Here is a 12900-nt window from a genome sequence, read left to right on the forward strand (position 1 = left end):
CACAAATTTTCTAATTTAATCGCCCCACCTAGTCTTCTGCCGTCCTCGACTGTGCTTCCCTTCTCTTGGTACCCATTCTGTAACCCTAATGGTCCAACGGTTATCTAACCTGCGCATTACATGACTTGCCCAGCTCCATTTCTTTCTCTTAATGTCAATTAGAATAGCGGCTATACTGCTCTCTTTCTCTCTCTTAACGTTATGCCTAGCATTCTTCATTCCATCGCTCTTTGGGCGGTCTTTAGCTTGTTCTCAAGCTTCTTTATCAGTCTCCAAGTCTCTGCCCCATATGCCAGCACCAGTAAAATGCACTGATTGTACACCTTTCTTTTCAATGATAATGGTAAGCTTCCAGTTAGGAGCTGACAATGTCTGCTGTATGCGATCCAACCCATTTTTATTCTTCTATGAATTTACCTCTCATGATCAGTGTTCCCTGTGATTAATTGACCTAGGTAAACATACTTCTTCATAGACTCCAAATGCTGACTGGCGATCCTGAACTCTTGTTCCCTTGCTCGGCTATTGATCGTTATCTTTGTCTTCTGCATATTAATCTTCAACCCCACTCTTACACTCTCTCTGTTAAGGTCTTCCATCGTTTGTTGTAACTCGTCTGCAGTATTGCTGAATAGAACAATGTAATCTGCAAACCGAAGGTTGCTGAGATATTCACCGTCGATCCTTACTCGTAAGCCTTCCCAGTTTATTAACTTGAATACTTCTTCCAAGCGTGCAGGGAATAGCATTGGAGAGATTGTGTATCCTTGTCTGTCCCTTTCTTTATAGGTATCTTCCTACATTTCTTGTGTAAAATTAAGGTAGCTGTGGAATCTCTGTAGATATTTTCTAAGATATTTACATAAGCGGTCTGTACTCCTTGATTACATAATGCCTCTATGACTGCTGGTATGTCTACTGAATCAAATGCCTTTTCGCAATCTATGATAGCCATATAGAGAGGCTGATTGTGCTCTGCAGATTTCTCAGTTACCTGATTAATGACATGGTTGTGATCAGTTGTAGAGTACTACCCTTCCTGAAGCCAGCCTGTTCCCTCGGTTGGCTAAAGTCCAGTGTTGCCCTTATTTTATTGCAAATTACCTTGGTGAATATTTATATAATATTGGGAGTAATCTAATGAGCCTATAATTTTTGTGTATTGGTATAACGTTTGCATTCTTCCTGTTTTCTGGGATAGACACTTCATTAAGAGAACTGCCAGTTTTCCAAGCATTATGTCTCCTCCATTTTAATTAAATCGACTGTTATTCCATCTTCTCCTGCCACTTTCCCTGTTTCATGTCTTGCAAGGCCCTTCTTACCTCATCGCTAGTTATAAGGGGAGTTTCTGTATCCTGTTCATTACTGCTTCGAAAGGAGGTATCCTGACTCCTCTGGCTACTGTACAGGTCAGTGTAGAATTCTTCCACTGCTTTTACTATACCTTCGAGATTGCTGATGATATTACCTTGCTTATCTTTCAGTGCATACTTCTTGGTTTGGCCTGTGCCAAGTTCCCTTCTCACTGATTTCAGGCTGCATCAATTTTTTATGGCTTCTTCAGTCTTTCTCATGTTATAATTTCGAATATCCCTTCTTTTCGCCTTGATGATCAGTTTTGACAGTTCCACGAATTCTATTTTCTCTCTTGAGTTGGACACTTTCATTCTTTGTCGTTTTTTTATTAGGCCCTTTGTTACGTGGGAGAGCTTGCCTACTCATTGCCTTGGTGCCTTGCCTCCCACTTCACTTGCTGCCTCTAAAGCCAGCCTAGTTACGGTTTCATTCATTACCTCTATGTCATCTTCATCTCTCTGTTCTAAGGCTGCATATTTGTTTGCAAGTACCGGCCTGAATTTGTCGGCTTTTACCCTTACTGCCTCTAGGTTGGCCTGCTTCTTCTTGACCAATTTTACTCTTTGTTCCTTCAAATTGAGGTGAATCCTAGCCCTCACTAACCTTTGATCACTGCGCTTTACCCTACTTGACACTTCTACATCCTACATATGCTGGGATCGGCAGAAAGTGTCAAAACAATTTCATTTCTTGTTTCACCATTAGGGCTTTTCCAGGTCCACTTTCTGTTGCGTGTGTATGCTGCAGCAAAAATCCAGAGATCACTCAGCCCATCCTAATGGAATGTGAAGGGATTCACCCAGTGAGACCCGTAGGTAATGTAAACCTCACAGAAGCGCTTGGATTTAAAGTGGACGGAAGCATCAACCGGTCAGCAGTCGAGATAGCAAAAGACATTTAAAGTATTGTTGGAAAAAGGCAGGGAAGACATTGATATGACCGGATCTGTTACAGGCAAAGGTAGCTACAAGGTAGGTAGAAAAGTTTTGAGGAAGAAAAAAAAAAAAAGATTTATGGAGATGTATATGAAAATGCCAGAATGAAAAAGATGTGCAGCATACCTGATTAACTCAAGCAGGCTAGGTGACTATTTGTCGCTGCCCAGTTTCAAAGGGGACACCGATAAATAATAATCATCATCATTGTGTCAATCATGTGTCAATCGGTGGTGCCCAGCGCCTCCCTTTAAAGACGCCCGGTGGTGGGCACACTAGTCTATATATTATAGCACTATAGTGTTACCTTTATATAACATTTGCACGAACATCGAAGGAAGTTTCACTTGACACCAATTCCCACATATGCGTTGGATCTGTTAAACTTTTTTCCTTTTAGGGCCACTCTGTGGAGTGGCAGAGATGGAAGCAACCTTGTCAGGAGTGGTGTTTCTGAGCGTCCCGATTCGTGTGCGCGCAGGCGGAAGCCGCCAAGCCAAAGCCAGTCCACACCATACCGAGTGCCTCTGTTCCCAGAGCACCTGCCCAGCTGGCCCATGAGTCCAGTGAAGAGGGCAGCCCCACCTGTACCTACGCAGAGTGCAGCCACACGGCAGCGTGTTCAAGCCATGTTGGATGAATCTTTTGCAAGGCACATGACTGCAAGTAAGGTCAGCCCGTAGTCCACAAGTACCATACTAGAAAAAAATGTATTGTAGAGCCTTGCTATAGCTACGAATGTAGTAGAACACTGCTACACATTTAGATGGCAAGAATTGCTATGCATTGTGGCAAAATTTCCAATTTTGTAAACAGCTATGGTGATCTGCTGCTGAGCTTGAGGTCACGAGTTCAATTCCAAGCCACATCCATGGGGGCAGAATTCAAAAACACTTGTGTACTACAGCATAGACCACTTATAGCATAAGTTGCCAGAGTCACAAATATCTGCACCATAAGCGGTACCACACTATAACAAAAACATTTTTTGAAGGCTGCACATGTGCAAAACATGTAGACCAAGCAGCTCAGTGTATCTGGGAATTGAAGCACTTGACGGGGCTGTTTGGATGCGGAAATTTGTGAACATTGAAAGGTTATAATATCCGAGGACTAGCGATCTTCACACGAAGCAGGCAAAGTAACACACACTTCTATTCGCCCGCATCCCATACCCCTGTGTGCCCTGAGGCATTAAGCTTCGCATTAAAAAAAAAAAGAGTAACTCACACACACACAAAAAAACATTACGGCAGGAACCATCCTCAATCATTAGCTAAGTCAATGCAAAGCATTTCTTCCCTGCGCATAGCACAAAGCCCAAGCGAACTTGCATCATCCCAGAAAAACACTCACTCGAGGACCGCCACATGTGCAGGCCACGACACCCAGATGACATACGATCTGAACCAGAGGCAGTTGCAGAAACTAAATGTCGCACCAGATTCGTCTTCGACGAAGGGATTTTGGAAATATGCGTCTGCACCCCGCAAATGGCAGTCCTCCAGCCGGCACCAGTTCCTCTCGGCCACCTGTTTAGTGACCGTTCGTTTGGTGCACCTCTGTTCTTCGGCCACACGTTGCTTCTCTTCTTGCGCATGCTCCACAGCCGCACGTATCTCGTCGGCTCCTCTGTTCGCCTCTTGCCTCACCACTTCGGTACACATTGCATACCTCTGTAGTCTCTGCAGTACCATTACGCTCTTACACTCCTCTTCTGCTTAATACTTTCGAGGACCCATTGTTGTATCTGTAAGTACAGGCCTACATGCAACATAGGGCAGCTAGCGCAACCCATAGCGCACACCCATAGTGGTGAGTGGAGCAAGGAGAGGTGCGAGCAGGCACATGGAAGAGCGCGCGCATGGAGCAAGGAGTGGCCGAGTCAATAGTGGCCAGCAAGCAGACACATGAAGGTGCGCATGCAACGACAACAAACTCTGTGACCTTGGATGGTCTTTGGACTAAGCAAAGAAATGCTTTGCATTAAAAAAAAATTGACGCAAGGGAAAGTAAGTCGTCGACTAAATTTTCAGACCTGCTCGATTGTTCAAAATTTTACACAGCGCCGCCACCAACTCCGGAGAACTAATGTAGAACATCGACAGAAATTTGAGACTGTGTACAGGGCTGATTCGAGTGCACGGAATGTCGGAAACATGACAACTGTAAACTGAGTTGCCACCATTGCCTGTGCCACCCGTGCCCTCACTTAGGTTGTTGAGGTGGTTCCTCCGCTTTCCAAGTGCCATACAGCCACTGCGAAGCATTTCGTTGACTCTGCACTAAACCGCAACCTGTGTGCCCGTCTCCCAACAAAGTACATTGCTTAAGCTTAGCCAGAGGGAGTGTCAGGCAGCATGCTGTCGTGAGAAGCTCGCCCTTCATAGGTTTGTTCTCGTAGACGATCCCATAGAGACTGGGCATGGCATCACGCACATAGGCTGAACTGACAGCAGCATGTGAAAAATAGTTTGGTTTCTCAAGCAATCAGCCGCTGCAACTGCTGCGAACACCTACCAAGTTTGTATGTGCGCATACTGGTAGGAATGGCGGAAGCTCGCTTGCATGTAGATGTCAAGTCCAAAAGCTCTGAATTAGTTTGCAGAACACCATATAAACTGAGTAGCCGAGTGAAGGCTTCATCGCCTAGGTTATATTAAAGGCAACCTTCGCTTGCCTGCAGCTCACTGCCCTTAGTTGTTTCTTCTGCTTCTTCTTCTTTGTTCCTTGTTCGTTCTCTCTGCATCTCCTCCTCCGCATTTTCCTTGTCGCTATCCCCTCGTATCGGCCGGCACACCTCGCTGAGAAGCGTGCTTACTATCGCGTTTGTCTGCAGGATTTTCCCGCAGAAGCCACATTATAACAGTATTTCGTCTTGCACGGATGCAGTATAAGCGGTATGTGTATATATGTAGTTCTGTAGGAGGGTAAATGAGAGCCAGAAAAGGCCATGTTATAGCCGGTTCTCCACTATAAGGGATTACGTTATAAGTCATCTAAGCTGTAGTTAAAATAGTGTAGAGCCCTCCACTACGGCCTCTCTCGTTGAACCCTGTGAGTCAATCAGTCAATGTGAACAGCTAAAATAAACACCTCCAATGAAGTAAAAGCACCAGTAGTTTTGGCAGACTGTTTCTACTCGGAGACGTACCTTTTACAGAGGCTGCAAGGCTGATGTGCCCATCTTACCTTCCCCAGTAGCTCAGTGACTGTGGCATTTGGCTACTGAGCTTGAGGTCGCGAGTTCGATTCCTAACCTCAGTGGAATGCAAAACACTTGTGTAGCATGTTTGTTAAGCACGCTAAAAACCCACTAAAAAACTGCAAGCAAAAGTGTTGTACTTGTCTTACAAGCTTTAATTGAAGTTTTGCCTCATTGTCTGATGCTTGCTTACAGGAAACACCTTTGTGACAGCTCCGAGCATTGAGGCTGATGGCATGGATGCACAACTGAAGAAGTCGCTGGCTGAGCTGACCAACTCTCTGGAGAAAACCTATCTGGTGTGACACTGTACATGGTGCTGTTTGCTAGTCTCGGGGACTTTTTTGAGCACACACTGGGCATTTTTTGTGTACTGTAACAGCCATAGCCGTAGCCATAGCATTCGCAGAGGCCATATCTTAAGTGTCACCGCTCAAAGCCACACAGGCACATGGACACAGTCACCGCTGCACAGAGTTTGTTACAGTGTCAAATAATCTCATTTCGCTGATCTCCCCCTCTGCATTTGTTAATTATGGTAGCTTGATGCCGCCCATTTTTTTGTTTGTTTGAGCTTAACGTTTAAACACAGCCTAATTTTTCATTGCAACAAAAGCAGCAGGTTATACACGAAGAAGGACTATATAATGTGATGTAGGGTATGCAGTGCGGTCTACTTGTGACATCTGTGGGTTATGATGTCTATTGTCTACTACATTCATTTACTGAAGGTACCCAGTTATACAAAGGTGGTTTAATGATCAGCATTTCTGAACCCCTCATCATCATAAGTGGACTGCATTGTAGCATACTTTGAAGACAGATCTGTGCTCTTTTCAGGTGCTTAGCTGGAATGAGCCATTTACTCGTAATGTAGGACCCTTAAAGGAGCAGAGTCAGCCTTCATTTTCATTTTTCTTTCTTTCTTGCCTTTTTCTTTTTTTGGTACAATCCTTTTCTTCTATGTGTTTCTTGCTTTGGCTACAGTACAACTTATCTCAGGAGTACAACTTCTCTCCAAAATGTAAAGGTCCTGGAAGCTGCTGCATAAATTATGCAGTGTTGGAGATTTGTCATGTACTACTACAGCTACAAATGTACATTAGACATATGCATGACAAGCTTGGCAACCTGTTAACCAACCATCTGTTATAGGGAGTACAACACAATAACTGACACAAGGAAGAAATAGATGGCACAAGCATTTTCTATCTTTTGAAGCTTTGTTGTCAGCATAGTGGTCAGATGAAATTTGAAGTTCCTTGGAAGTTGACTTACCTTACCAGAAGTTCAACCTGAGCTCACTGAATCTTATCAGGCAACTTTATCAACAGAGTTGGTTTTAAAGTGAGTTGACTGTAAGGTCGTTTAGAAGTTTGCTCACATCTTATCAGCAGTTTTAAGTTGAGTTTGGTGAAGCTTATTGGAGAATTTGTCCAGAGGAGTTTGTCTCAGTGAGTCGACCGTAACCCTGTGGCTGGACTGGGTCCGACTATGGACTTAAAAAAGACAACATTCTACGGAGCTTCGTATGTGAAGCTTTCATAATTATCTATGCTTGCGGTATCTTGCTTTCCCTTGTCCGCTTTTCTGAGTAGGCCTCGAACCATTATTAAATATATTATCTCCTCTCTCTCTCTGTGTTAACTGTAAATACTTAGTAAGCACCCGCATTCTGCATAAAATGCAAATATAGAGAAAGCATTCATAAGGGCATGCTTGCATTTTATTACTTGACTGCTTTACAGTTATAATGACTGCCAGTTTCATGCTCATCATAGCATCCTTGATGCCATGTTGCTATTGATTGTTCTATGTACGACAGATTAGCAACCAGAAACATCTCAGAAAAGATGTGTGAAATTCTTGATCAGTTTCTATATTGAAATATTCTGTATCATGATTCGTGATCACTGATTACATGTGCTCAGTTATGAAAGCTCAGCGAAAATTTTAGTCTCTGCTCCTTTAGGGTTCATAGAACTTTCATGTTGCATCCAGAGCTTTTTCTTTTGGTTTTCACATATTTACATTATTACATTCTGCATGATTACATCACTACAGTACTATTTTGTATTGCACTTTTCTTTTTTTCCTCATTTGCAGCATTGCTGCATGCATGACTGCAGCCTTTTCTTCATTGCAGAAGAGCTTGCTAGCGCAGTTCGATTTTTCATTTTCTCAAGCCTTTAAATGTTCACTCGATTTCAGTGTGGCTGAAAGCGTGTGACTTGAATGGTTGTCTACTTGTGTGCAGAAAAGAAACCTACAAGAGAACATTTAAGAACAAAGGGCAGCTTTGAACTGTGAGCCGAGTAAAATATAAGGTATGACAAGAAGTTTGCAAAGCCTAGATACGGTAGTTGACAAAATGAATAAGATATTTTGTCACATGCATATCATAAGCATGTCATATACCGGAGAGGGAATAACAAGCACGATACAAATTCTCACTTGTGTCCCTGAGGGGCAGAAAAGATGTGTTCTTTTAAAACTTTTCATTTTGTTACATGGAATCGTTCGCACTACTTTACTGCAAGTGAGCGTCGTGAAACCACTACTTCGAGGATGTTTGAATATGTGGACATTGTCGTTATGCATTGCCGGAGATCTGTAACACGCTTTTGTGCGTGCACTGCCTTGTAATGTGCCTTGCAACTCATTCTCCTTCAATCCTATAAAAATGCAAAATGTCTACAAAGGAACATTTGCACCCCGAATACCGAGTGTATGGTCGTGGTATGCCTTGCTACTAGCTAATGGGCTTCATTCTAAACATGTGATCTTGATCTAGCTTTACATAAGCATATGTTTCAAATTTTCAGCGCTTGCTTCATGCCTTGGTATAATTGAATTGTCAGTTATGTGTTAATGCTGTTAATAATTGGATCAACTTGTGCATTTGTAACATGCAGCTGATTGTCGAGACTACCTCAACAAAAGATGATGTGCATAGTTTAGGAAATAAGGTAGACTACTTGGCAAAGTCGGTGCTAAGTCAAACAGGCCACATAGCATGGGCAAACCGTGCCTTAAAAGAAGTTTCATGGTCATCGTCTGGCATGTTTCAAAGATTAAGTACTACCACATGACATCAAGAGTGTCTTTTTTTTTTTTTTCTGCCTATAATATGTGAAGGGACAGCTTTTCTGTAAGTTCACATAATTGTGTAGGTAAGTACTTTCCAAAAGGTGTAAGTTCTGTGCACAAATTGTGAAATGTTTGGTGCTGTTGACAGGCTTTTCATATGTGTTGTCGACACATTGCGTTAATTTGTTTTGTAAACGTTATGTGCTCACATTTAATACAACAGATGTGATGATCAAGCAGGGAATGATCTCTAAGCCAACTGCCTTTTGTCAAAAAAATAAATTTTAGGTATACCAGAAGCAGCTAATGAAATAGCATTTGAAGATTGTTCACTTCAAAAACTTAGATGTGCAGAAATGCGGTGTTTACAGCGATTTTTATATGTAACATGTACATTATCGGTTTGTGGGAATGCTTGTGGCTGCTTGAATTGGAAGCTACAAAGTACATCGAGCTGTTATTTTGCTCTTGCTCTTGTTGTTTACATGACTCATGTTCTTGTTGAAATGTCTTTTTTTTTTCTTTTTTTGAGCACTTGAAGCATGCTTTTTTGACCATTACTTACGCACAAAAAGCACGTTATTTGTTTTATATGTATGTCGTTATACCAGTCACCCCACAGGATGCACGTTTCATAGCTGCATGTGTTTGCACATTGTAATTGGTTTGTGTGCGTTTGTTTTGAAGTTTTGTGTAGCATAATAGCAGAGTAGGCACCTTTCTTTAGGATCACCTATTGTCTCAGTAGCTATGACATCTTTGTACTATTTATAACTGACAGTTGGCTGTTTTATTGACAGCAAAGGTTAATTGCCTTTCACCTAGCTTTTGACAATACACTTGACATCCTAGCTAAGCAAATCTGATTCATCAAATGGGTGAAAGAACAGTTATAGGCAACCTATAAAATGTTTGTTGGCAAGATGAAAGTTGTTGCATTGTCATATCAAGAATAAAATAAGTCGATGTCCGATTTTTCAGACTCCCTAGGGTCCTCGAAAAAGTCCAAAAAGTCGGGCTGTCCGAAAAAAACAATGAATGCATGCCTTTTACTGCCCCCAAGAGTGCAAATCACCACAGGCACGTCAAAAGTAGCTCTGAAGGCCTTCCAGTACACTTATTAGGAGTATCAGTGCTTGTACTGTGACAGGAGATAGCGGGTGCATGCTTGTATTATTATATACATAGCGGGTCTCGTGACAGTGGCCCTTTTCCATTCTTGGTATCCTTCACTGCAATACACAGTGCTTGCTTGACTGCGTAACATTCCCATATTGCGGCAAAGCTGACGTTTGGGAACTGACATTATGCAACACTTAACACTTGCTGTGCTTTCTGTATTTCGAGGCCATTGGCAAGGACGACAAATGCGGAGTCAATTGCTCTAAAGCGCGGAGTCGGCACCATCTTTTCAATGAAAAGCACAGCACCGAATATCTGGAAGTTTGGCAGTGAACTTCGGAGCAGCTAGGCGTAGCTTTCTCACGGTGGCTGCAGCTGCCAGCGGGTCAGCTTGTGAGTCCGCTGGCTCGAAGCTGTGGGGTAATCAGCCAGTGGTGGTGACTTCGATAACTGCTGTTTTGGACCTACATTCATGGCGAAAAAGTTAAGATAATCGGACTGCGAAAAGCTTCAGCATCCAAAATTTCAGACGTCCTTATAATTGGCTCTATGGGGTAAGTGGTGGTGTTGCAAAGGCGTCCGAATTACCGGGCATGTCCGAAAATTTGGGCTTCTGAAAAATCGGTTGTTGACTTTATTAGCATTACTTCTTTGGCGCCTGATGCCTGCTTTTAAAGACAGTTCACTTGGAATACACATTTTATTGCAGCGCTCTCGTATTTTCGGTGCCGTGTAAACTTTGCACTTGGCACTGTAAAAAATTTGTTCACATTTTTGTGGCATTGAGGACTTTTGCAACATTCTTTTGCAGCCACTGAAAATCATGTGCTTTAAGGAAGTGCTCATAAAGTTTAGAACTTTGCAGACTTTTTAAGTGCGAGCATTTCAGAGCACATATCTAGTCCTTACAAACTACCATATTTACTCTTTTAGCAAGCGAGAGCTTTTTAAGATAATCAGCGAAGTTGTAATTTAGCTTTCAGTGTGTGCAAAGAATGTGATTCTTTTTTATGTATACTGAACAATCCTTAGCTCATGCTATGCCTGTTGAAATGAGATGCTCTTTTTGGGCTAGAGTTACCCGCGTTAATTCAAACTCCAAGGGACCATGGGTCTTTTTTGGTTATTAGAGGTTTGAACTGGCAAAAGTTCAGCTAAACATGGCTAAAAACACAATTATGGCTCCTCTCTGAAATGTATATGCACACCCAGGCACGGGTATATGGAAAGTTAGAAGTAGCCGAAATGCTTTTCTGGATTGTTTGAATAAGGCATATTCTAAATGCAGTTGAGCATGTCAGGCCTGTGAAAAATGTTTATATATACTTAAAACGAATCCAGTTTGGATTATCTGAGTTTGAATTATCGTATGTCCATTGCTACTCCTGAAAAAAGCATTTGTCACTTTGCATCACTGTTACACATTATCAAGCGCTTATGTCGCATGTTTGTTGATAAATCTGGATGTTCATTTACGTCACTCGCTTTTGGTGCCATGGCCAGCTGCCTCTGCTCACCCAGTTCGTTTCTTTATATTTATGTATTAAGAAACCTGTTGAGATTGTTTGCATTGTTAGTACTGCTTGTTATTGAGAATATCCATATTATTAACTGGAATGCTGCGCAATCATTTGATGTTGTTGTGTGCTGCGTCAAACGCTGACGGTACAAAACTTGAAATGTCTATTGAACAATCAGCAAAACAGTGACAGTGCTAGTTTAATTAGTTACATGAAAAAGAGGTTAATGAACTGAACTGTTGTGCCAGTCAATGTTTGAATAGGGAATATGAGCATGTGATTCAGGACTTTCTCTTGTAAGGTGTACATAATTTATTTTTTATTGCTATGTCTGTATACAACTGCAAATAAACAGCCCAAGTCAGATAGGTGCAACAGTCCCTAAAGTAAGGCACAGAAATACTTTGAGAGCATATTATAAATAATCTTTTGCACACGCTCCATAGCTTTATATTTGGCGCTGGTTGATAGTGTTTACTGGCATCTGCCATAGACAAAGTAGCAACTGATTTGCATAGTGCTACATTTTTGTTTTGTGTTATTCTTGATGCACGCTCTGCAAAAGGATTTCACCTCTTGTTTTAATTAACTAAGGAAATCCAAACAGCTCTTGTGTTTACTGTGTTTGCACATGTTTTTTAAATGGATACTGAATAAAAATTTTGTCGCCGAGATTCTTTATCCAAATTAAATCTGAAGCACTAAAAATTGCAAACACAGCACTGTTTTGGAAAGAAATCGATGGAACAAAATGAATTTAGTGATTTTATCATAAACTGCCACACCTAGCGGCCGCACCGCAATACAAGGGCTGCATTGATTACAGCATTGCTTTATGAGCTGAGCTAGATATAATGCTTCTAAATGCATGCTGCTCATTTAAGACGATGAATGCTTAAATCATCTGGTGTTTGGGCTTTCCCACTGCTGATGGTCTGAAAAATTTTGTGGTGTGAAGTACAGCAAGGCTGCAGCACAAAGCATGTGACTGCAATTTTTTTAATAGCCTGGTAATTGTGCTTCTGTGCAAAAATGTGCAGAGGCTTAAATATGCAAAGTGTTCCCAAAGTGCACTTATATACTATCACATGAGCTGTTTATATGCCTCTTCTCAACCCTTCTGGTGCCAGCCATGTCTTCCTACTTAGCACTTCTTTTTAATTAAGTGAAGATTAACAGGTTGTGGTCAAACATAGTCTGGTCATGCTATTGCAGCCCATTATTTTATGTGCAGTAAAGAAGTCCTAAACCAACATTGTCATACCTGCAAAACACTTTAGAAGGATGGCACCACTTAGGAAATTAATGTCCTGTTTAATTTTTTTTATAATTTCGATCATACGCTGTGAAATTTGTCCTATTTCATTTTTACTTATTCTCTCATCTTTACACGGTCTCTGATTTTTGTATAACTCTTGTAGTAAAGTTGCCATCATTTGTTTCTTTTTCCCATCCACATCATATGTTTCCGTGGCCGGTGTATGCTGCTGCTTTCTATAGCTTGCTTTACTTTCTTCTTAAGCAGATTGGCTGCAGGTAATATAACATCCACTGGCCAACAGTAGGTGAACGTTTTGTAATGTAGGAAAAGGCACATCGTAATATAGCATATATTTGTCGTGACTGATTACAGAAATAACTTTTCAATTTGAAAGCTGTATTGTGCAAC

The 12900-nt window shown here is 41.7% G+C and overlaps 1 protein-coding gene across 3 annotated transcripts in view; it reads left to right on the top strand.

Moving 5' to 3' along the window:
* The window catches only part of LOC126522757 (uncharacterized), a 68310-nt gene extending 56405 nt beyond the window's left edge, over positions 1 to 11905 (top strand). For 2 of the 3 annotated variants that reach the window (XM_050171546.3, XM_050171549.3), the window contains 2 exons: positions 2776 to 2960; positions 5695 to 11905. In XM_050171546.3, the coding sequence (XP_050027503.1) occupies positions 2776 to 2960; positions 5695 to 5804 (295 nt within the window). In that variant the 3' untranslated portion in view covers positions 5805 to 11905. Of the gene's footprint in view, positions 1 to 2775; positions 2966 to 5694 lie in introns of all 3 variants that reach the window. The other variant, XM_050171548.3, reaches the window with a different exon arrangement.
* Positions 11906 to 12900: the final 995 nt, after the last annotated feature.

Source organism: Dermacentor andersoni, chromosome 6 (genome assembly GCF_023375885.2).
Source record: "Dermacentor andersoni chromosome 6, qqDerAnde1_hic_scaffold, whole genome shotgun sequence".
NCBI lineage: Eukaryota > Metazoa > Arthropoda > Arachnida > Ixodida > Ixodidae > Dermacentor > Dermacentor andersoni.